The sequence below is a fragment of the Rhinolophus sinicus genome, chromosome 3, assembly GCF_057876585.1.
Source record: "Rhinolophus sinicus isolate RSI-liver-muscle chromosome 3, RSI-T2T, whole genome shotgun sequence".
In the NCBI taxonomy this organism is placed as follows: domain Eukaryota; kingdom Metazoa; phylum Chordata; class Mammalia; order Chiroptera; family Rhinolophidae; genus Rhinolophus; species Rhinolophus sinicus.
In genome coordinates, this window is record NC_142503.1 from 183,681,437 (window position 1) to 183,706,894 (window position 25,458).

The 25,458-nt window shown below is 40.2% G+C and overlaps 1 protein-coding gene and 1 long non-coding RNA gene across 2 annotated transcripts in view; both read right to left on the reverse strand.

The window, feature by feature from the left end:
* Nucleotides 1–1,761: 1,761 nt before the first annotated feature.
* Nucleotides 1,762–5,740, reverse strand: LOC141570520 (uncharacterized). The gene is made up of 3 exons (XR_012494575.2): nt 5,610–5,740; nt 5,398–5,470; nt 1,762–1,896 (listed from the first exon to the last, which is right to left on the reverse strand). It is a non-coding gene; the product is annotated as an uncharacterized LOC141570520 (long non-coding RNA).
* A 5,465-nt stretch (nt 5,741–11,205) lies between these two features.
* Nucleotides 11,206–25,458, reverse strand: part of SEL1L (SEL1L adaptor subunit of SYVN1 ubiquitin ligase) — a 50,879-nt gene continuing 36,626 nt past the window's right edge. Inside the window, exons 15-21 of the mRNA XM_019731117.3 lie at nt 24,384–24,471; nt 23,908–24,056; nt 22,976–23,141; nt 22,347–22,421; nt 21,427–21,599; nt 17,834–17,962; nt 11,206–15,447 (exon numbers count right to left, since the gene is read on the reverse strand). Coding sequence (XP_019586676.2) covers nt 15,238–15,447; nt 17,834–17,962; nt 21,427–21,599; nt 22,347–22,421; nt 22,976–23,141; nt 23,908–24,056; nt 24,384–24,471 — 990 coding nt within the window. The 3' untranslated portion in view covers nt 11,206–15,237. The remainder of the gene's footprint in view (nt 15,448–17,833; nt 17,963–21,426; nt 21,600–22,346; nt 22,422–22,975; nt 23,142–23,907; nt 24,057–24,383; nt 24,472–25,458) is intronic.

Consider the following 25,458-nt stretch of genomic DNA (forward strand, 5'->3'; position numbering starts at 1 on the left):
TTCTTGTTGTCCAGCAGGAGCTCAGCCAGGTTGGAGGGTTGGCCAGCTGGGTGGATCCCTTAAAGCAAGAGGGGTCAGAAAATGTCACCAAAATGTTAAAACCACCCTTGAAATACAACCAGATGAAGAAAAGTGCATTTACGAGATTTCCTCTCAGGGGGAGTACACCTTGGGACAGGAAGGGTTGCTTTCAGGTATGTCTAGGGGGAGGGGGATGACCCCTCCCCCACCCAAGGGAGCCCTGGCTGTCTGCCAGCTGCCTTCCAGGGAGGTGGGTTCTGTGACTGTGTTTCCCCCAAAATAAGACCAGGTCTTATATTTTTTATTTCTATTTTTACTTGTTTAAAATATTTCATTGGGGAAGGGGAACAGGACTTTATTGGGGAATAGTGTGCACTTCCAGGCCTTTTTTCCAAGTCAAGTTGTTGTCCTTTCAATCTTAGTTGTGGAGGGTGCTGTTCAGCTTCGAATTGTTGTCCTTTCAGTCTTAGTTGTGGAGGGCGCAGCTCAGCTCCAGTTGCCAGTTGCTAGTTGCAGGGGGTGCAGCCCACCATCCCTTGCAGGAGTCGAACCGGCAACCTTGTGGTTGAGAGCCCGCGCTACAACCAACCGAGCCATCCAGGAGCTCAGCGGCAGCTCGGCTCAAGGTGCCGTGTTCAATCTTAGTTGCAGGGGGCGCTGCCCACCATCCCTTGTGGGACTCGAGGAATTGAACTGGCAACCTTGTGGTTGAGAGCCCACTGGCCCATGTGGGAATTGAACCGGCAGCCTTCGGAGTTAGGAGCACGGAGCTCTAACCGCCTGAGCCACGGGGCCGGCCCGGGTCTTATATTAAGTTGTGCTCCAAAAGACACATTAGGGCTTATGTTCAGGGGATGTCATCCTGAAAAAAATCATGCGAGGGCTTATTTTCCAGTTAGGTCTTCTTTTCGGGGGAATCACGGCAGCGGCAGAGCATTTGTTTCCTGCGTGAGGCATGCATGTTCAGGACTGGAGCTGACTGCCCAGGACAGTGGAGAGAGGCCGAGCTGCCTCCCGCTGGCACCGTCCTCGCCTTCCACCATGTACTCGGAATGAATTTGAACAAATATTTCAAGAATACGAATTTGAAACATCTCAATTATTAGCCTACCCAGGGCACCCAGGTGTCTTGGTCCAGTCCTAAACAGTTTGCATATTTTCTAAGCTATCCACTCTTCGTTTGTCGGAAACATACATGCAAAAAGAAAGAAAAAAGTTTTCTAATTATCACTCAAGTACCAGAAACCACAAAGGAAAAGATTAATTACATTTGACTACATGACAAAAAAAAGAAATGTATGCATGATCCGAAACACCATGAACACCACCAAAAAACAAAGCTCAGACTGGGACAACACTGCACCTCATTTTACAGTGAAGGGTTAATTCCCGCAATACATAAAAGTTCAGAGAAATCAATGAGGACCAACACTGATAGGAAAAGGGAGCAAACACTATGATTCACAGTCCACAGAGAAAGAACCGCACGTGACGTGTAATACATGGAAGATGATCAACCTCTCATTAATTTGTCTTAAAACAACTGAGTGTACTTTGGAGGTTCTTACTGGGAAAATGGGATCACCTCATACAGCAGACATTCGGCCCATTTCTGAGTGACCTGCAGCTGGAGACACTCCCTGTGCACACCATCAGTTTCCCACATCAAGTGCCTGCCTCCATTTGCTTCCGTCTGCTTCTTGTGGGTGTGGAAAAGTGAAACTGGACAATGGGCGAGGAGGTCTGGGCAAGCGGTGTATGGCTGGACCTACGGGAGCGCCTCTTTGTTTCTCATATCATTGCACTCAATAACCGGGTAGACACGATGACTTGTCAGGTTGCTGTCAGCAGCCTCTGTCCTCTGCTACTTCAGCGCTTTAAAAAACAAAACAAAACAAAATGTAGGTTGAGAAGTGGAAGGAGGCAGCACTGATGATGCCAAATAGAGGCCCTGGTGATAAATATAATTGCGTTTCGAGAATGGAAAAATGACCGTGGGTTAGCGGGGCAGGGAACACTTTCTGTGTGCATCGAAGGCCAGATGTACAGATGCAGGGGGGCCTCAATCTGAACCTAGGCTGTATTGGAGAGGATCCAGCCTTGTCTCAGGATCTTCACGGGAAAGAGCTCCCTGCGAGTTAGCCATCAGAACATGGAGATATGTTCCAAGGACAATGGGCTAGAGATGGACAAGTGTACAAATTTCAATACAGCCTGGGGTCTGGACCTGTCTGTGTCCCTGTGTCCCCGCTTCCTGCAAGAGTTGAGGCGCCATGATTAAACTGAAGGAGCTGCTTCCTAAACATCTCTCTCCCGTATGACAGCTCACGGTGATGCGGCTGGGGCGTCGATGATGGAATGGGGCTGAGGGACCCATTCCCCATGGGGGTTCCTCAGAGCACTTTGGGGCAGCGGCCTACATCACACAAAAGAAAAGTCACGCACTGGAGAAAAAGGAGACATTGTCTTAGTTAGCAGGAGATTCTAAGACCATGTCTGAGCCTGCCTGGGGACTCTAAGAACTAACTGGAAGGAATCTGAGATGGATACAGAGTTCTCACAGGCAGGGTGGAACTGGAGCCATAGAAATAACCTTTTTGTGACTGTCAGTGTGATCATATTTTTGCCTCTAGAATGACACTGTCTGACAAAACGCAGGGCTGTTTAGCTGGGAGAGAGGTAGAGAAAGACGGGCCAGGTGGTTAGACTTCTGAGCGGAAAGCTTGGGGGGGCTTTAGCCTGTGGTGGTGAGCCACAGAGGGTTTTGAACAGAGGAAACGTATGTTTGCTGCAAATTGTCGAAGGGAGATTAGTCTGGTGTACAGAGGGAGGAGGGCAGAGATGGATGAGGATGCTACTGATACGACTGGAAGGTGTTAAACTATCTGCTAACAGCAGAAACGAAGAAGATGGAGAACCTGACACAGAGCACAGAGGAGGCGTCTATTCTCAGGTGGGGGTAGTCCCTCTGCCTCCAGCCCCTGCCTCTCCTTTTCCTGGCTGACCCCAACTTCTGCTCCACACGCCAGCTCTTCTCTCAGGAAATCTCCCCTAACTACCATCTCCCATCAACAGCCAGGAGCTGTGGCGTCCTGTATGCCCCATCCTGGTCATACGTCCATCATATCCATTACCCACTGGGTTAAAGAATGGTCTGGTCTGTCCCCTCTCCAGACTGTGAGTCTTAAAGGCAGTGAGCTTGAGTTTTTCGTTATATATTGTGTGCCCAACACATATGTTAGCTGCAGTTATAGGGACAGAAAAGAGGAGAGTCTAAAATGATTTTCTTTGGGGGAAAAAAATCCATTGGTCTTAGTTGGTTTTTTTGTTGTTGTTTTTTCCTCTTTTTGCTTCTGTTACATCTTAATTTTTCCTTGTTTCACCTTTAAAATTGAAAGTAGCACTGAGGTGTATGCAGCATAGATGTGGGAAGGGGATTCTCAACTTTTTAAAAATTATCATTCCCCTAAGGAGACTTTTTTTGACTTTTTTCCCCTCCTAATCGTCCTTTCCCCTCTGTTCCCCATAAATAAAATTCTAAGACCACACATATACTGTGTATTTGTCTATGTACTGTGGTCGTTTGGTGGGTGACAAACCACTGTCACATCTAAGACTTTTTCACATATGCCTCCCCCTCCTCCCCCACCCCAGCCATTTCCTGCCCCTACCTCCATTGAGAATGCATGGTATACGGTATCTGTATTCATTTTCTTTCTTTTTTTATTTTTTATTTTATTAAACTTATTGGGGTGACAATTGTTAGTAAAATTACACAGATTTCAGGTGTACAATTCTGTATTACATCATCTATAAATCCCATTGTGTGTTCATCACCCAGAGTCAGTTCTCCTTCCATCACCATATATTTGATCCCCCTTACCCTCATCTCCCACCCCCCACTCCCCACCCCCCTTACCCTCTGGTAACCACTAAACTATTGTCTGTGTCTATGAGTTTCTGTTTCTCATTTGTTTGTCGTGTTCTTTTGTTGTTTTTGGTTTATATACCACATATCAGTGAAATCACATGGTTCTTTGCTTTTTCTGTCTGACTTATTTCGCTCAGCATTACGCTCTCAAGATCCATCCATGTTGTCACAAATGTTCCTATATCATCTTTTCTTACCGCCGAATAGTATTCCATTGTGTATATTTTAAAGAAATAGAACAAAAAATCATCAGATTTGTTTGGAACCACAATGGACCCCGAATAGCCAAAGCAATCTTAAGAAAAAAGAACAATAATGGAGGTATCACACTTCCTGACTTTGGCTTGTACTACAGGGCTACAATAATCAAAACAGCATGGTATTGGCAGAAAAACAGACACATAGACCAATGGAATACAATTGAGAACCCAGAAATAAAACCACATAAATATGGACAGATAAGTTTTGACAAAGAAGCTAAAAACATACAATGGAGCAAAGACAGCCTCTTCAATAAATGGTGCTGGGAGAATTGGATAGCCACGTGCAAAAGAATGAAACTGGACTGCTATTTGTCACCATGTGCCAAAGTTAATTCAAAATGGATCAAAGACTTAAGCATAAGACCTGACACAATAAACTGCATAGAAGAAAACATAGGTACTAAACTTATGGACCTTGGGTTCAAAGAACATTTTATGAATTTGACTCCAAAGGCAATGGAAGTAAAAGCTAAAATAAACAAATGGGACTATATGAAACTTAAAAGCTTCTGCACAGCAAAAGAAACCATCGACAAAATAAAGAGGCCACCAACTGTATTCATTTTCTAGTACTATTGTAACAAAGTACCACGAACTGGGTGGCTTAAAACAACAGGAATTTACTCTCTCACAGTTCTGGGGCCCAGAAGTCCAAAATCAAGGTATTGTCAGATTGCGCTCCCTCCTGAGGCTCCAGGAGAGAGTCCTTCCACACCTCTGCCAGCTCCTGGTGGCTCCAGGCATTCCCTGACTTGTGGCTGTGTCACTGCAATCTCTTCCTGATCCCCACAAGGACTGTCTTCTGTTTGTGTCAAATCTCCCTCTGCTTTTCTCTTATAAAGACTCCTGTCATTGGATTTAAGGCCTACCCTCGTAATCCAGAATCTCTCACCTTGAGTTCCTTAACTTTTTGCAAATAAGGCCACATTTACAAGTGCCAGAGTTAAGACATGAAAGTGTCTTTTTGGGGAGCCACCATTGAACCCACTAACAATGACTGAAATATTTTGGGTGGCAGGGGACATGGCACTTGTGTCAGTGACACAAGCAAAAAAGCTCTGTGTACGTTTCACACCCACACGGCTGGTCCAGTATACTTATAAAGTTCTGTGATGCTTCTCACAGTTACAATGATTTTATTATGGGAAGCTGGGGAGCAGACGCCCCTCAGATTTCACTTACCCCCAGAAAAGAGTTCTTTTTTTCCTCGCCCACCTTCTCTCAGATATAGCCCTTTGTCGCCCTCTAGTGGAACCTGTGGTAACACAAAGCCTTAATTTTCAGAGAAAAATATTCACAGATTTAAACCGATTAGCTATGTGAGACATAAAAGAAATTAAACAAAACAACAAAAGGAACTTGGAGCATTTCTATTGTAACCCACTACGACTTACTGTTCACCCTCGAGAGAAACGATGCTGGCGCACCTGCATTGTGGATTCGAACTGTCCTCTGTACTGCCCTCCCCTGTACAGGGACCGAACCAGTCAGGGGAGGCCACCTGCAGGAGGGAAATAAAGATAGCCATGTAGCTCCCTGTCACAAAATCCCAAGAAAGGGGGAGGTGCTTTCAGTAATGAAGAGAGACTGAAAATGTCTTAGTTGTCAGTTTTCAATAGTAACATTACTAGGTGAGACTTGAAAAACAGCTAAGCAATTCCCTAACTATATTCCTTGACAGGTTTTCATCATGTTCCCATGACAGTATCAATCTACTGGATGAGGGAAGGTATATGTGGAAAGGCCCATTTCCCAGATAACTGTATCCACACCCAACACTGAGACGGCAGCAGCTCCAGGCCCATTTGCAGTCCAGCGAACCCCCAACTCCGCCAGAGTTCCCCTCTTTGCTGGCACCAAGTCTTGTACACAACAAGCCTCCAGGCAGTACTGAGTGAAACTGCCACTCAGGGGTGGGTTGTCTTGGTTTCTTTTCAATGGTGGCGTCTGTACTGTTCCCTGCTTTTCAGTTTGCAAAGGGCTTTGTCACTTCAATAGGCCACTTTCATGTAGAGCCCTCCTGCCCTTCTCTCTAGAGGAGCAGCCACCGCTCTGTGGGGGCAGAGTGGTCATTCCTGGGTCCTTCACAGGCCCAGAAGCAACTGTTGGCCGCACTCCTTTTCTTGTCCCTCCCTGAGAGCTGTTGCCCCACACGGGTTTCTCCTGCCTGTGTGGGAATGGGGAGAGTGGGGCCGAGATCCTGCATGGGTAAATCAACAATAGTAAACCCTTCAAATACATCTGCATGTAAGCAGGTTTTCTCAAGAGCTGACTCTGGATCTTAACTGCCTTTCATAACGTTAATTCTGAGTCCACCCACGAATTCAAACATTAATCAAACTGACTTGTGTGTTGGGCATGGTGTCAAGCTCTGGGAACACACTGCTGAATGAGACAGAAAGGGTGTCTGTCCTCTAAGGATTTACCAACAGGGAGACAAAGATGAAACAAAAACTGTGAATAATTAATGATAATAAGTGCTATAAAGGAAAAATACAGAGGGGCGCATAACAGGCGGCCTGCTCTAACGTGGGGATAGGCAGGTCTGGGCAGACTGCAGGGGGACAGCAGGCCTGGCCCAAGGGCAGGGGGAGGGAGGGAGGAGGGCAGTGTGAAGCACCGAACAAAGCCGGTATGAGTAACACTCACAAGCAGACTCCTCCATTAGCTCCACTAATCTTTTTCACTAGTTCAGCAACTTCTGGAAAAAGAATGTGGGAGGTCTAGTGCTAAATTTGTACACAAATTGGATTAGTAGCATTTGGAGTTAAATTAGAAGCTCTTAAAAATTGCAATCAGGAAAAGCTTCTCTGGTTGTGAAAAGCTCCTGGAGGCCCTTTTTCAGTGGTGTCCGGGAGGAGGGGGCCAATGTGGCCCTGGTGTCACCCTTGCATTCCCACAATTAATAGCAGGAGTTGTAGACAGAGACATCATCAGGAAGTAAATCAAAGACGGAGGATTTCCGTAACTAACCGACTATTTATTGACTTCAAAGGTTGCTGATGCTGCGAAGGAAAACGAATCTGTGATTGTGGCAGCCAATCCCCGAGAAGGTCCCCATCAATTCCTGCCCTCGTTTGCCAGCTGATCCTCCTTGGGAGGTGGAGTGGATTCCTCTGCCCCAAATGCCTTCAATGTGGGCTGGCCTAGGTGACTTCCTGACCGGCAGGATGCAGTGGGAATGATGTTTGGGACTTCCAGGGCCACGTCCTAAGAAGCCTTGCAGCTCCACCGAGGCTCTTGTAATGCCCACTCTGAGGCAATTTTACTGACCCCGAGACTCCCATAGCTGGAGCAGGGACCAGTGCTCAGCTCTTGTGGCCAGCCCAGCCCAGCCCAGGCACGGCGGGAGTGAAGGAGCCGTCTTGGATGTCCTGGCCCTGGAAGATGCCAAACAGGAAACGGCTTGGGCCCCAGCCACAGGGCTCCTCAAGCCATTCCAGCCACCCCAGCGGAGGCCCCACCCAGACAGGGAGCAGTAGAGATGAGCTGACCTTAAAGTGACCTAGATGGTTTTTGTGCCTTTGAATTTGCAAAATAGCAGTAGATACCTGCCAATACTGCTTCAGCAGCACATGCTGAGAACATGCATGTTAGCAGGGACCTAAACAAGGTGACATGTACACCAGAGAATGTTGTGCGTTTTGTTGGTACTCCCCCACACACTGTGTTCACACCTCCGTTACAGACCTCACCACGTTGTATGTTACTCAAGAACTTGGGTTTTATAGTTTAGACAGTCTTTTCTTTGAATTTGTTTTATTACTTACACTAGCTGAGTGACCCTGGGCAAGTTGCTTAGCTTCTCTAAGCCTCCGTCTGTTAAGTGGGAATGACATGAATAGTCCCAACATCCTAAGTATTTAAGGTTAAATTCAATAATGCATGGAAGGTACTTAGTGCTTGTCACACATTCACAGAGAGGTCAATCAATCAAATGGTAATGGTGACCCCAGAGGACAAGCGCCTGGGGTCTTACCCATCATTAAATTCATTATACATTGCAGTGCCTGGAGCACAGTAGGTGATTAATAAAGGCTGCAGAATGAATTACAAAGTGGATCCCTATGCTATGAGCTTTGAAACTGACCTTAAAGCGCCACTTGGCCTGTAAATTATTTGGAGCCAAACATTTTAGGACAGTACAATGTGTCATTTCCACCATGCAGTCCTGTTAAGAGTCAGGTGTCAGTAAAAAAAAAGGTCAACTCAATTGCTTTTGGCATTTAAGACCTCCGAGGGCTGCACAGGACCTTGACGGCCATCCAGTACAGTCTCCTGACGTGTGTGTAATGTGAGTGGCTTGCCCAAGGCCATCCACCCTCCAGAAGGACTAGAGCCAGGGCCAGAACTCATTCCCCCATTACTATGGCTTCCTTCTCTTTTCCCTTTGCATTTCAGGGCCATCCAGTGGGGTCTGGACTGGTCATTAATCTCTTTTATGAAGGGACTAGGCAACTTGGGAGTCAATGGGAGAAACTGTTGGGAACGCAAGACCCAATGATAGGCCGTGGAGGCTGTGTGTGGACCCCGCCCTCATGCATCTGTCCCATCTGTCATCATGGGTCTTGCACTGCATTGGTGACTCAGTGTTAAAATGCCCTTTTCATTAGTGGTTATAGGTCTGATGGGTTGGGGTTTTACCCTAGTTCGTTGGCCTGTCTTCTGTTTTAGTGGTCTAAGGCAAACGTGTCCTGTTCTTAACTTACTTTCCTGTGCTGGGTGAGAGCTACCAGATTCTTTGGTTTACTGAACCTGAGTACACATTGTACCAATTTAGCTATGCAGTTTTGATTAAAGTCTCAAGTGAGTGATGAAATATAGATACCAATTAAGTAAACTTGAGGTTTCCTGAACTATTTTTTTTCTAGTCTTTGAAATAACAAAGGCTGCTGTTCACGGCTCCAGTGAAGACAGTTCCACTTACGGCATTTCTTTCATCTAGAGTCAAAATAGGGACCATAGGAAAATAGTGTGCTGTTCTCACCTCTCTGTCCTGGCAGTAAATTTCCATGCCATGTGTAAGATGTTACCAGCCAAAGAACACTGTCTAAATGGTGTGCAAAGGAAAAATAACATAGATGTGCAGCCTGGAAAATCTCAAGAAAGTTCTTTACGAGCACATAAGAGAAACAAGAGCAGCTGGATGATTTCCTCCCCGTTCCTCCCTTGCACAACCAGCAATTGTTTCTATTCCTTTCAAAATATTTTATTTAGAGCAAAAAATTCAATTAATCAAATTTTCCTAAGAAAAAAATGATAGGCAAGGACACAGGGGAGGAGTGGGGAAACCCAGACACGCAAACTCTGAAACTCACAGCTGCGCTTTCACATCTGGATATAAATATGCTTCCAAGAAAGAGGGGTTTCTGTTGTTCACATGTAAATCTCGAGTCATGCAATACTCAGTGACTCAGTCTCTATTTTCAAAGTTAGAATCCTTGCTTTAGGATACGTGAATCTCATACCTAATGTTTACAAGACTTAGAAATCCTTTTCCATCCTGACAGGCTAATTAACAGAATTCTGTGGGAGGCAGAGAGAAAGAAAAAGCAAACTGGATTGAGTGAAAATATTTATGCAAATGTTCTGAAGTCAATTAACTGACCACATTCTACTACTCAAGTTACATGAGAAAAAATTATGTGGGATTTAATACACAGTTCAGTATTAAACTTGGCCACATTTAAAAGAAGTTAATCAGGACAAAAAATACTTGGCCACCAGGAAAGTCAAAGTTTTGCTCAAAATGTAATACTACTAACAAAAAATTACCAGGCTAGTAGAATTTTCAGGATCCAATAATAAGGCTGTTTAACCTGATAGCTTTCAAAGCCATGGCGGAAATGACTTGGGAAGAAACGTACAAGCCCCATAACACAGCAGCACTTCCTTCTGAACTGGTAGATCCTAAAGCTCATTATATTTTTACCTGACTATTTAAGTGTTTGGTAAATATCCAAAAAAACAAAATCTTCCTTCTGGTTTTTGTTTGTTTGTTTCTACTATGGAAATTACTTCTAATTTTTTACTTGCATATATCCAGGTATATGCTGTAACACAGTATGAGCAAATTTCAAGGCTAGTATAACCAATCAAAATTAGTGTCATAAAAGGTATTAAAGAGGCTGTTTCTCATCAAGTCACATCCAGTGAAGACAGAGGACTCATCTTAATGACTTGTCAGAAAGGTGCTCAGTGGTAAATAGGGATCACACCCAATTACAGGCTGAATGGTCAAACTGCTACTGTTATGGCTCTGACATCTGACATCCCCACAGCTTTTATTTTAACCAAGGTTAGTCAAGGTCATCTGTGTGGCTTATTGTGCTCCCAGAAGTAAAATTTGAGATCTAGTTTCTCACTTGCCACAATCTGCATCAACAGACTTTTTATCCAACCATCTGAGGCTCCTAAGCTGTAATATTTTAGCTCAATTTCCTTTTTGAGTTGGCTGCTAGGAAGTCAGGGCCAGATTTATAGCCCACCTCTAACGTGTGTTGTGTACAAAATTCACTCCTGGTTTAACATTGTTTTCTTTTTCATTTTTCCTTTACTTAGATCATATTTCTTATTCTACATAAATTTCATCATTGTATTATATGCAGCTCTGTAAGCTCTCCTAAAACCTTTCTGGGAAAAGGTAATGTATAAACAAACTTTAGATATATTTCATTATAATGAGGATTAAAGTGAATCACACTTACTACATATCACAGCCTGGTGCAGGTCTAAGATCTCAGAGATTAAAAAAATGGTAACATTTCTTAGCAAATTTATTTTCTCCCTAGGGTAAATTTCAACTTACAGAAATCTGAATTTCAGGAGTTAAAAATCCAGAAACGATGGACTCAAACTACCCCAACTAAATGTTTCCAAAAGCTTCTGAAATTCCAAACAGGTTCATTAAAAACTGAATCATTCAGGTTTAAAAAAAAGAGTCTGACTGGAAAGGTGCTTGGTCATGGTATACTACAGCATACAACGTAACCAGAGGTGGAATCTTTATTTCACAAGTTTCAAGATACAGTACAAAACGAATCTGTACATCTCTCTATTAACAGGATTTGTTTACACAATTATATTACACTTCACCAGCCTTTATACTGTATTTAATTAAATACAAAATAAATTTACAAAAAACTCTACCATGGTGTTCCTTCCAATGCCAGTTTATGGTTTTTAAAACTTCTCCTAAATATTGATAGTGGTTACACCTTGATCGTTATCAACATTACGATTTTTTTTTTATTAAAAGAGAATAGTATCAGCTTGTCATTCCAAGTAGGAAAAACAGTGCCTGAGACGACTCCCTGCACATACTAAGACATCCTTCTCATGCACACAAAATCCGATTTTTACTTGTGCAAGTAGTCACTTTAAAACACAAATCTTTTTTACTTGGGGTATTTTAAATTTTCTCGAAATACCAAGTGAAAGGAGAAATTTAGCGTCTTTTCAATGACTACTACACATTTAAAAATCAGGTAGTGCCTCAGACAATATTATATTCAGAAATTTTGTATGTTCATTTATATTTGAGAGCAATGACTGATAAAAAACACTTTCATGAAAATAGAAGTTTATTTTGCTTTATTTGTTGCACATTTCTAGGAAGTCATAATATTGTGCAATATATATTAAACCCACTTTCCAAATAAATCGTAGCTGTCACTGGGGCAAACGTGGCCCACGCTGCTCTTCTTGGCAGATAAAGGGGCCGTTTTATCGGGAACATTTTATTTTGAAATGTGCATGTGAAATGTTAGTCCAAACCTCTGTGGAGGAAGTTTTTGCAGATGTAGCCAGACAACAACACACATGCTCCACACATGAAGAGTTGTGGTCTTCATTTATAGGTTGCGCACTTACTTCCCAAACACTGGTTTGAAGAACAAACATGAGGAACAAAGGAGGGAAAAACAATGTATAGAAAAGAAAAAAAAAAAATCCTATAGGAAAGACCTGTATTTAAGTTTCCCGGAGGCAACAGCAGCTCTTTCTTATTAAATAAAGCATCAGATCATTGCCCTATCAGGGGTGGAAGTCTCTAACACTTCCCAGTGGTACAGAAATAAAACAGCTTGGCAGTAAAACTCTCACAAATTAACCTTATCTGCACAAGGGAAACACATCTTCAAAAGTACTAAGATTAATGAGTCACAAGTTAATCTCATTTAAGTGTTAAATAATGAACTTTGAAAAAAAAAGAAGGATTTTGATTTACTTTTTCTGTGCCACTGAATATTCACCAAAAATAAGCCTCATTCAGAAAACAGAAACAAAAATTTCAGACACACACACACAAAGAAACCCAAACATCAATGCTACTTTTGTAATGTAAAATAAAAGCAAAACGAAGAGTCTCAAGAGTTTGAAATACTGACTGACCATCAACCAAATGCATGAGAGAGTATTAGCTGAGTATTCCTACTGTCGTCACCTTGGGAGGCAGGAAGACAGGTGATAAAGGGTCAGGAGAGGGGCCACCACGGAGAAAAGAAGCCACACTCTGTCTGCTAACTAAATTCTACCATTAAAACTCCGCAATCTTGGAGTTAGTTTAATGTCACTGACATTAACTAGCTTTAGTTACTGTCATTTTATTCAAATGGATGCCATTTGATTAGGTAAATATTGAGCATTACTTTAGGAGAAACACCAAACCCAGTTCCTATTTGCCTAGGTATCGTGAAAGGGAGCAAAGTATTTTGAGACAGTCATAAGGACCAAAGTCATGAAGCCATAGGAACTAAGTTATTTTAAATATACTGTTCAAATTTCCAGTAGCAAAAGACCCAGGGTAAAATAGGATTCGGAAAAAAGCCAAGGAAAGGACATGTGGAGTATGATTAATAATAAAAAGCACATGGCAAGTGGTAAACTACTAGGAAGTTTGTTACTGCAGGAAGAACGAGATGCCCTTTCCCATCGAGCTGTAGGTAGTACACACTGTTGAATGACATGTTTTTGTCAAAGTATTAATGAAGGGAAGTAACGAGACAGATAAAAATGCGGCCAAAGGAGAAATGGTGGATGGCAGAGGGAAAAAATGGAAGTTTGTCATCTTGGAGGTTTTCAAACTGTTAAATCAATTAAAAAGGTTCCTTCGAAATGAAGGTTGGCTGCTACCAAGGGTTATACTGGTTTTGGAGGGTGGGGAGAGGCAGTGAAGACAGCAACATATCCTACCCACTGCACTCGAACCTCTTAAGTGTAAGAGATCGAACAAGTCTTCATATTGTATTTACAAGAGCTGCCCCAAACGACATTATACTTTTGAGGGTAAAATTTCCTACCTTTCAGACATGGACATATCTTTTGGACATACGGTTCTCGCTGTGACCACCTCTTCAACTTTGGAAGCAATTATCTGGGAGGAAAGCTTGCTTACCAGGCTTCTCATAATACTCTAAACACAAAAAAGCACACAACCTCAGATTTAAAGCCTTCATGTTCATTACAGACTAATGAAATCTAGTTCTAAATACAATCCCAACTTCAAGAACCAAAGTCTTACAACTCTACAGGTAATAAACTCTTCAAGTTTTCTGGTAGGTGAGGGATTATGGAAAAAGAGTACAAAGGTTAATACAAACAGGCTGAGATCAGTGGGCCTAGAAAGCCTGCTCAGGTACCAACAGACTCCCAGACTAGATACAGGCCGGGGAACACCACCATCTGACCATGGAAAGAAAGACAAATTCCGTTTAATTTTTTCATTTGTATGTAATGTGAAGTTCTCAAGTTTTCTTTGTTGTTGTTTTCCACACTACTTAACCAGACAGTTCTGAAGTGTAATAGCCTTGATTTTCCTAGTGTTAACAGTGGGAGGGTGGTGAGTGTGACAGCTAAGCAAGTGGTGGATCTTATACTGTAACAGGAAACTGCAGAAGTAAAAATCTTCCTGAATGGGATACACAGGCTTTGGCTTTCCTCAAGCACTGAGTTCAATGCATCTTAGATTCTTTGAGTTTTAGTATTATAATGGTAGTCACTGTACGCCGTATCTTGGCAATGACATTTTATACTTAAGGAATTCAGGAGCGTGATCTGTTCCTTTGCAGTAAGAAATGCAAATGAAATAAATCCTGGGACAAAATGCTTCAGCGTTGGGGAAAGTGTATCTATGATGCTAGTACTCCACTCAGAGTTCTTTAATATTGTTTTCTAACTTCTCCCATTTAGCCCATCCTCTGGCTTCCAGATCAAGGCGCTATATACTCAAAACAAACAAGCAAATTATAATACATTAAGTAGGTGGGGCAAATGCACATGTTAGCTCAAAGAGTCAGTTCACAATGTCTTCTATATATTCCATTCCAAAGAAATGAAGTCCACATAAAACTCTTTAAGAAGGCCTTTCAGTCTCTGAAGGAGAGAAGTACGGTATGAAGTATGACAATCACCAATAGTAAGAAACATCTCTACCTTCCCTTTTAAAATACAAGTATGCGGAATATGTATACTTGCATGAGGATTGGTAAAAGTTTCTCAGTTATCGCAATTCTGAAATGCTTTGAAGACCTTTTTTTTTTTTTTAACTTAAAAGGTAAGTTCCATTTTCAAACTTTTAGACAAATTAAGGTTAAACTTGCAACTGACTGGGTTTTCCTTTTTACACAGATCAGTTTTTAGTGTCAATGTACCAGACCTTAAAGATGGTTGAGAGAAGCACTTATGCACATGGAGAGAATGACTAAAAGGACCCAAGAAAGATAGCTGGATACAGCAGACATTACTCTGAGTGTCTCACATATGCTTCCAGGAAGAAAAAAAAAAGGAAAGCCACTGAGAATTGTTATTCCAAACGGCACGAAACAAACATTCAAACTGAGTTTAGGTAAGAGTTACTTATCCCTGAAAATAAAGGCATCAGATTCTAAGCAGCTTTAGGAATTCAATGCTTCCTCGTGCCTCTTCCAGGAGGTGGCCACTGATCCAAAGTCCTAAATCAAAGGCAGGTGTTCTCAGCAAACAAGTTCCTTGGTTGTCACTGATCAAGGCTGGACGCTGTGGCTGTTACTGTGCTGGCTGCTGGTCTGGTGGCCCGTCCTGCTGCGGGGGTGCTGGCCGGGGCCCTGGAGGCCTGGGAACAGGCATGTCTTGGTGCTGCCTCTGCCTGTAAGCTATAACTGTTCCCAACAGCAATGCGATGATAGTCATGAGGTAAAGGTCCCACTCAGGTCCCAAAAGTTGGTCCATATCAAGTTGAGTGAACATATCTCGAATCTTAAAGAGAATAATGTAAAAATCATTATGAGCACTAAAATATCAGAGAAGGAAGTAGGAAAGTTACATTACAAATTAGAGATAAATACAGAACTTAGGAAAGTAATTGGTTTTAGGAACATTTTGCAATGTGTGTTTTTTCTTTCTTTCTTTTTTTTTTTTTTTTTTAAGGTTTTAAGAGCCTTCAACTGAAACTCAAAAAATGTGTCTCAGGAACTGAGCTATTATTTCATAACAGTTGACTATATGAAGCGTCTGACAGGGTTTCTTTCTGTCAGTAATCTAATGAACTAATTTACAACCATTTCACACAGAAAATATCTGAAAGGAACACTAGGGACAAGGGAGGGCCGAGGGGAAATCAGAATCTCGCTGCACCTGTAACCTCTGTGGTGATGGCACACCAGCTACCTAAAAGGCTCTGTTCTAATGATAGCACAGCTATTCCATGACTTCTCTCGTGTAACTGAAGATAGCAGGAATTCAAGTGTTTCAAATACAATGGTACCTTGGTTTTCAAACGTAATCCACGAGTTCTGAAACATTCAAAAACAGCCGACAGCTAGGCCTCAGGATCTTACACTCAGGGGAAGCTGTGTGACACATTCGACTTCTGAGTCATGTTCGAAAACCATAGCATTTATTTCCAGTTTACGACATTCATAAACCAAAATGTTCAACAGAGGTGTTTGAAAACCGAGGCACTATTGTAATGCTCTTCAGTTACGATTTAACTAAATATTTAACACCTGAATTTGAACTTAAAAGTTAAGTTCTTAGTCCATATTTTAATTGTTTTAGTGTCACTTATGTTATTCCTGTTGTTTTCTGACTGCCTGTTGCTCACAAAGTAAATAAACATGAGCTATAACTCTGGTATTTAAGTAAAATTACATTTTAAAGGTCCCCATAAAATATGTTTTTAAGTACAGGCAGTAAATTTTTCTGGAAAGAAATTGTAAGAAACTATATATATTAATTATGTTTCCCAGGACGGAACTGTGATGGGAGATTTTGTTATCTCTCTGTACCGTTTGACTTTCTTACCATCAATATGTATTACTTTTTTTCTTTTTTAGTTAGAATATTTAGGTGGTAGGACTATGGGGCATTTTATTGTCTTCCTCATATTTCTGTATTAAAAACAATAAAGATATAATATACTTAGTACGTTTTATTGCATGACAAAATCCTAGACTGCAATGAACAGTCTATTAGTCTTAAAAATTTTGAGAGACAAGGATTTGGAATAGTCCTGAGAGAGAAACAGCACGCTGACATACTACTAGCTTTTTAATAAAGAAACGGACATCGTTTCAATTAGCAGAGGGTACAGCACACCCTGGCTCATGCTCTCTGACAACTAAAAATTTGCCATCAAAAATGTATAAGCAGCCGAGAGGACAGAGTCCAACAGCTCCAGGCCCCTGGAGCCCTACACGCGGAGGCCCTTGGTAGCACGGGCCAGGGTCGCAAAAGGGAGACATTGTCGGCTTTCTCTGTACAGATGCTAGAGCACCAAAGAGTCCATTTATATCTGGGTAACACAGGAAGGAACCCACTCTGGAATTTATGCTGAAATGGTGTATCAACGTGTTCTGAAAGATGTTAACACAAGGTGGAAGCATCATCCTTTTTTGGTCTGGAATGAATGCAAGTTCCATAGCCCTCATTTCCACATACATCTTAAGACTTTCAGATCAAGTGCTGCACCACGTAATCCACTATGAGGACCTACAGGTACTGAACAGGAAATGTCAAACTGGAGAACCCAAGAGCACCTCCACGTAAGTATTGTTAAGTGAAGCTGGTAGTTCTGAAGAGAATGGCTAATCCATCTCCTACGGAGGTTCCACCATCAGCCTATTTGAATAGTTCAAGGTATTTTTAGAGAACAAAATACCAGTGGTATTTACATGTTTCACTATCAGATGAATCTGAAGTCCAACAGCCTGGGCAGTTTCTCAGGTTCTGTTTCTTCTTCCCTTTTTAAAAATTCTCTCTTTTTTTCTTTAAAGTTTTTTGGGAATAATACTCTTTTTAAGGGACTTGTCTGAGTCACTGCTAGGCAGTCATCTGTTTAATGTTTACTGAATTTAGTTAATTACTGTTTCAAATTGCCATGGAGTAGTCTCAGTTTTCCCTAAACCAGAAAACTGCATCAATGAAAAACACTTCAGCACTTCAGCACCTGCCAAATGCTACCTGAAAACTGTAACTGCTTTGTGGCCACTGTCACACCTCACCTGATGAGGTTGCAGGTACTTCACCCGGGGGAAGAAGGGAAGTGACCAGACCCTTCTCCCCTCTCCCCCAACTTTTAAAACACAAACCTCCAGACTGAGGTATTACATCATTTTAGCTGATAGGGGCATGGACCACTTACGTTTGTTTCCCGTATGTACTGCCAGAAGTAGACAACGCCCAGTTTGCAGAGCGCGAGGAAGACTGGGACTTGTGCATCTGGGCTGGCTTCGGCCGCCATGTCATAGAAACGTTTGGCAAGGTGAATATCCTATAATACAGGTTACAAACGAGAATTCACTTCTTCTTAAAATGAGTAACAATAATTAGTTAGTTCATATATTAGGAAAATTTATTTTACCTTTCAAGTTTCATTTTAAAATTTCCCTTACCTGAAGAAAAAACCCAGGCTTCAATTGGGTCATAGTTCTTTATCTTACTGCTTAATTTTGAAAAATTTCATTGAAAAATTTTACGACTTATGTTCCCCCAGTCTGACGTCCATTGGCTGTGCTGCCTACATTCGAAGACTTTCAGAGTTAAATGCTGTCCCAGTTCTAGCTCTACACATAACATTGTCAACCGGGACAGTTCCACGGGGGACCTGTATGTCACACGTTCATTTTTCCCTTCAGAAAACTTGAGTCATTGTAAGCAATTCCTGGTTTCAGGCAGGAGCGCTGATATGGGGTAGACACACTCAAGGTGCTCCCACGGACACTTGCCAGGACGTGTTAAGTGACTCACATCCTGCGTCTACCTCAGACACTTTTCTGTAAAGGGTGAAACAAGTCATTATTAATTTTGGCCCAGGCTGGAGTGTTCTGCACTCAGATATACTATATAGGATGGGATGGTAGGAGTTGTGAAATTTTCATTTACCAACCTTACTTCTTCCATGCCCTATTGTCAAAGAATAGCTCCTAGGAAAGAATTCCATGAGACACAGGAAAGAAAGGCTAAACATGAAAAATGCCTTTTTCACGTATTTAAATAAAGCAGTTACTTTCAGCTATTCCCTACGCGCGTGCCTAGGGTGCATCATTAGTTGAAAAGAGCACCTTCACATAACAGTAACAGTCTGACTAGTGTCTTTGATTTAATATATATAAAACTGAAAATTTTGGGGGACTGCCATATTTTTCAAGATGATGGAGCCAACTACGTGATAGCATAGGCTCTGTGTGATGAGTCAATGGGGTAACTAAATTTTATCTATCAATTATCAATTATATCCTGAATTTTTTAATTCCAATCATAAACAATCCTCATCTTATTTAGTATTTAATATTTTTCTAGCTGTATTAGATGCTGGACTGATTATAGTTTTTAGTAGTATGAATATTTTTTTCATTTAAAAAATAAGGAAAAATAGGAAAACGTCATTATGTCTTATAAAAACTAATGGAGTTACTGTGATTTTTATACATACTTATTTAATTATTCTTAAAAGTTGAATCCTAGAGTTCCGTCTCCCCACTTATGCCTTTTATCACTATCTTTATTCACAAGAATCACATAAGCTATACGTTACATTACTTTACAAATTAAATTATGAAATCAGAAAAGCACATTGATTAGTTTCTTGGTTTATAACCTATTATAAAAACAGACTGTTAGAATTACATCACTTTAATCTTGATAGCCTTTAGTAAGTTATTACTAGGTGTATCCCATAAAAATCATAACACATGTGATTTTTATATTAGTCATCAAACATATTAATTTTATTTAAATTAAAAAATGAAGTAACTTTCTGATAGAAACTAAGTCTGACCTGGCTGACTGATCTGACAATGAGAGGCTTCAATAACTACGTTACATGGCAGAGATCTTCCATAAACTGAATGCACTCAGCCCGCACCTCCAGAGTCTTGATCCATGATATTCAAGTACGTAATATTGTTATCAATGAGAAACATCAAAACTTACATATTGGAATTAAATTAAATTCATATTCAAGTATGATAAAATAGAAAGCACTTTGACAAAAACAGTGCATTAGCAAAACCAAATGAACAACTTTCCCTAAAGCACATTAGGTCAGAGTAAGAGGTATAATTAGCTATTTGATAAGCTGTGGTAAAGTCTTTTAGATATTCCTCTCAGAAACGGAGAAAGTGAATGACTCCAGTGATCAGGAAATACATCTAGATTACAGATCTCTAGATTGCTTTCTAGAGACAAAACTGAAGAGGGACCTAACCAACTTGTCAGGTGGTAGGTAGATCATTAAAAGTAATTTTAACGACAGGTCACTCTAATCTTTGACAAGTGTTATGGCCTAAATGTCTGTGTCCCCCATAAATGCATATGTTGAAAGTCTACCCTCTAAGGTGATGGCATTAGGAGGTAAGGTCTTTGAAAGATAATTAGGATTGATGAGGTCACGAGGGTAGAGCTCTTGGGAATGAATTTGCATTATTATAAGGGTCCCAAAAGAGCTTTCAGCTTCTCTCTTGCTCTTTCCTCAGGTGAGGACAAGAGCAGGAAGATGGCTGTCTATGACCCAGGAAGTGAGCCCTCACTAGACACCAAATCTGCCAGCACCTTGATCTTTAACTTTCCAGCCTCCATAAGGGTGAGAAATAAATTTCTGTTGCTCTATGGTATTGTTAGAGCAGCCCCAAATGAATAAGAAAGCATAGAACTCTAAAGTAGTTTCAAGAATTAAATGACTCTGCTATAATAAAATTCTTTCCATTCCCATATACTAATTTATGTGAACAAGATTCCAGTCATACATTTATACAAATGAAAAATAGAATGAATGCTAAATTGACTCAATGATACTTAAAATAATTAAAAATACTGCTCTATTCATCTCAGTAAAAAAGGCATTTTCAATAATTATCATAAAATGTAGAATTTCATCAAATTTATACTATTATGTTGATTCAATCAACAGTATATTAACTGATCAACTGTGATTAATAATATCTCAAAAATTTTTCTTAACACATAGAGCAAGATATATACAGATAAATCACAGGATATATACAGATAAATACTACAGAGCGGTAAAAGACGTAAGCACTAAAAACATTACATTAGTATACAGTCTATGGGAATAGTGGACTGAAAACATAAATTCAGGAAGGAAAAGATACAATTTGCAATTAAAAATTTGCTGTGCATTTTAAAAAAATTAATGAGTGTATCAAATATAATTTAAATCAATTTAGAGTAATTTAATCATTTTATTAAAAATTGTTCACTAGAACTTAAACCCTTTGAAACTTATGATGAATAATTTTAAGTGTCAACTTAAAAATGTAGAGGATAATATAGCTTTTCAAAATTCTCTTAAGGGTACACAGGCGAAAAGCCCATCGGTCTAAAGAATGTTAGACTTCATTAAGAAGAATAAAGAACCAGAAATATGTTTATCAATAGCAACCACTGTAATTCATTTCAAAATAATTTAGAAACAATAGAATTTGTCTGAAGATGGGCAGTTTCTCAGACAAGGAGTTATCAACAGAGGCATCACTGCATTTCTGTTTTCATGAATCTGTCTTTGGGTTACTATCCTCAATACAACAGTATGGCTATTAGTATGAGTGCGTGCTGGAAGATGGGAGAGACGCAAGGGCAGTCTTCTGAAATATTTCATTACTTGGTACCTAAAATCGGAGCAAATTCCAATGAAAGCGTATTTTCTATAAAAATGCAGATGTTCATCACAAATCACAACTTTTATTATTCAAACATTTGTTCTGAAGCCACGCTCACCTGTTTAATGCCTAATCCTTTCTCATGCATGTATCCCAGGTTAAACATAGCTTGTGCACTGTGCTGCTGCTCAGATGCCAGCCGGTAGTGAATAAATGCGGTCTCATAATCCACGTCGGTGCCAAATCCATAGAAATGGTAGTCTCCAAGCTTAATTCTAGCCACAGTATAGCCTTAAACAACAGAGTCAAAACTGCCAATAAATAAAGTGTGTTTAAAACAGACCAACTGTTATTTCTCTTCCTGTTAATATGCTTACAGGCAACAGAATTTTAATTTATAGTACACAAACTTGACAACAAATCCTTGAGCCAAGCTATAAATTCAGTAAAAATTGAAACTGTTTTGAAGAAGACTTTGTAATAGTCGGGGAGAGATAAAACAAGGAGGGTGGTAACCCCTATTTCATGAATAATACTCTCCCAAATGATCATGCACTATTCAATCATGTTATTTACATTTTAAATAGTTGAACTGGACCATTGTTTAGGCTTAGAGAAGAGACCGGAAGACAATGTAGAGAGTAGTATGTGTGAGAAGTAAATATTCAAAGAAAAGTAGGGGGAAAAGTTAAAATGTTTTGGGTTTTAGACTAATATTCCATTATATATCCTATTCAATTGTGATTTTACACAATATACTGGCCTCAAACTAAAAACCAGACAGTAAACCATAGCACGCTATAAATGTCCAGTACAAAGACCTTATAATTCCATTTAGAAATCCTGGGACTAGAACTTCCAATTTAAGAACAAATACCAATCACTATGCAAACAAATTAAGCAATCGTTAGTATGTCTGCTTAATTTTAAGGTGATGAATGACATGATTTAATTTTTATGGGAGATTAAAAAAAACAAAAAACAATAAAGAAAGGTCCCTGGGTGAAACTTATGCTTTAGAATTACCCAAGCACTCACCTTGAGAGGCAGCCCTGTTCCAGTGCAGCAAAGCTCTGGGATAAGTCTCATTCTCACCCACAATGGTTGCTTCTCCTACAGGGAAAGATGTAACACAAATCAGGCATTGAAGCAAAGACACTACGCTTTCAGGCTTCATTTGCAAACTAGGGTGAATATGAGGAGCATAATTTAAACAAGAATTCGGATATAACAAATATTAAGTGAAAAAAATACTGTACAGAAATTAAACAAGTATCAGAATAATATACTGAGTTCAAAGATCACTGTATTTAGGACAACACGACTTCCTATTTTATCCATAAAACCAATAATGAGACTGACTACTGAACCACTTCTAGGGATCTACATACTGCTGGAGAAACAATATTTTTGTACCTGCTATATTTTGAAAAAATGTATTTACTGAAAACAGGTGATTTTACGATGACTGCCAAATCTATTTCTTCTGTCATCTCTACAAAACTAACCTGATGGCTTAGAGATCTGAGGTAAAATAACTTAAGCATGTGTAGTGAGTTCTATTTACAACAATAAAGAAGTTTTTTTGTGGCTTTCACTATTAAACATGTTAACCCGATGTGAACCCTTGTATTCTAAAGACCAGGCAGGACTAACGTGAACCTTACTCTGATCGAGAATGAAGGCTGCATTGCTTTGTGCCACTTCGTAGCCTTGTTCGGCCAGCAGCAGGTACTGGATCACTGCGGCATTGTAGTCGCCATCTTTGTAGCTGTTATAGGCGGTCATAAGCCTCTCGGACCAACGGCCACGTTCACATACGTTCTTAAACAACTGTGAGAACAGGAAAGGAAAAAAAGTCAATAAAAAGTAAGAAAGATATTTCAGAAAATCATTTTTCACTTTGGCTACAAGTGACTGGTAATTAAGCATGCTCTCTGAATGTCTGGCAGTTTGATTAAACATATATAAAAGTCTGGGATATTTATTTGAAACTTTCACTTAGTCTTTAGAATAGTTTATATGAACAATAGCAAACAATTATACACCACTTATGCTTGCCAGGTGCCGTTTGAGTGATTTATGTACAGTACGTGTATTAACTCACTTAATCCCCCATGAAGTGCCTGGGGGAGCACTCTATGAGGTAAGTCCTATTTAGTAGCCCCATTTCACAAGTGAGGAAACTAAAGCACAAAGAGGTCTAGAAACTTTGCTAAGCATTTATCAATGTCATTCTAAAGTGCCAGTTATGAGAGCGCTGAAGAGGAAAACTTCCAATTGGAGATATCAGCTTTCCCCTTTGCAACATTCATTTAACATACACTTTTTTGACACTATGTCTCAGACACTGTCTTACATGGTAGGGAGACTGCAGACAACAATACCTGCCCTTATAAACACTGACTCTAGTATGGAGGGATGAATGAAATAAATAAGTGTGATAGTAACACACAGACCCTCAGTATACCAATGCTAGGAGGCTGAGTCTGTTTCTACTCGAGAAGAAATCACACAGAAGAAAACCAGAATTAAAATGGTAGACTTTCCCATTGGGCAAGTGAATTTCCTGCGTGGAAGTTGGTAGAAAAGCCCTTACCTCCACTGCATTGTGACAGGACCGCATCACACCTGTGCCACTGGCATGCATTTGTGCTAGGTTATAGAAAGCCAAGATATGGCCTCCCTGAGAAGCTAAATTAAAATACTTCAAGGCCTGTTTATAATCCCTCTTGACTCCAATGCCATCTGTAAGGAAAATCACATGAAAGGTCAGGAATAGTCTTAAGTAAGATTTAGCTGAAGCATCAGAGAAGCCTTATATAGGAGTAAAACTAAATGAAATGCAGAATTCTTATTAGGAAAGATGTGACTCTTATTAGTATGGATCTGTGCATTATTGATAATAATAAAAGTACAATTTACAATAAAGAACAGGATGCACAAATCACTGAATTGGGAGAACACTAATCAGCCAGAATTTGATTGCTCTCATTTCCATATCATAATGACATCTAGTGGAAAACAGGTAATTTAGATCTCGGTGTAGCCATCCTTAATTCCAACATTACTTACTATAGTACATAGAGCCAAGCTGCAGCTGCCCATCCACCCAGCCTTGTTCAGCAGCTTTCTGGAAATACTTCAGTGCCAGATCATAATTCTATAGAAAAAGAGGTCACACGATCACATGATGAGAAAGCTCAAAAGGCTGATAGGCTCAGAAGTTAGGAGGAGATTCCTTCATTAAAAAGACTTAACAAAGCACAAATAAAATATTGTCCAAGAGCCATTAAAAGGACTACCTTCTAATATTTTATATTATACAGATGGTAACATACTTTAAATCATAGAGGGATTAATATTTCAGACGTTGAAGAAAGCAAATTAGAGTTTTTGTGAAATAACTGGCATGTTCATTCGTGGCAAGTATAAACAACACTAGTGGAACACAAGGACAGGATTTAAGAAACAGTCATATCTTTTCTACTAATCAACCAATCCTATTTAAGCCTGAACTTTTCTAATTTTAAATAAGCATAATTATTCTCTCCTCATTCGTTCCTTCTCTGTGTACATACTGAACACTATATGATAATTAGATTTCAAATACCATACATATCCACAGAAAAAAATTGAAACAAAGATCAGTACTGAATTTTAGTCCTAAAATGACTAGAAGGAATCAAAATGAGACATATTACTGTCTCTTGTGCTAGAGAATGCCAATAGATTAGAATCCTAAACCTAGCTCTTAGTTTCAGACCCAAATTAAAAGAACTTACTGCTTAGAGAGATCATGAAGAGAAGAGAAGAGAAGAGAAGAGAAGAGAAGAGAAGAGAAGAGAAGAGAAGAGAAGAAATGAGAAGAGAAGAGAGTAGAGAAGAGCAGAGGCTAACACTGAGAACCCAGCATCCAACATGAGGAACAGAAGAATGAGAACAATGGCCCCGGAAAACCAAGAAAGCTTGCAGTCACAGAACTCTAGGGAAGAAAGGGTTCAAGTGACACAGGACCAAAAATGTTGACATTTAGGAGGTTCCTGGTGATCTGTGTAGAGCAGTTACGTGAGGCAGAAGTCTGACTGCTATGAGCTTAAGAGTGAATGGCAGCTGCTAATATAGTTCATTCTTTGGAGAAACTTGGCTT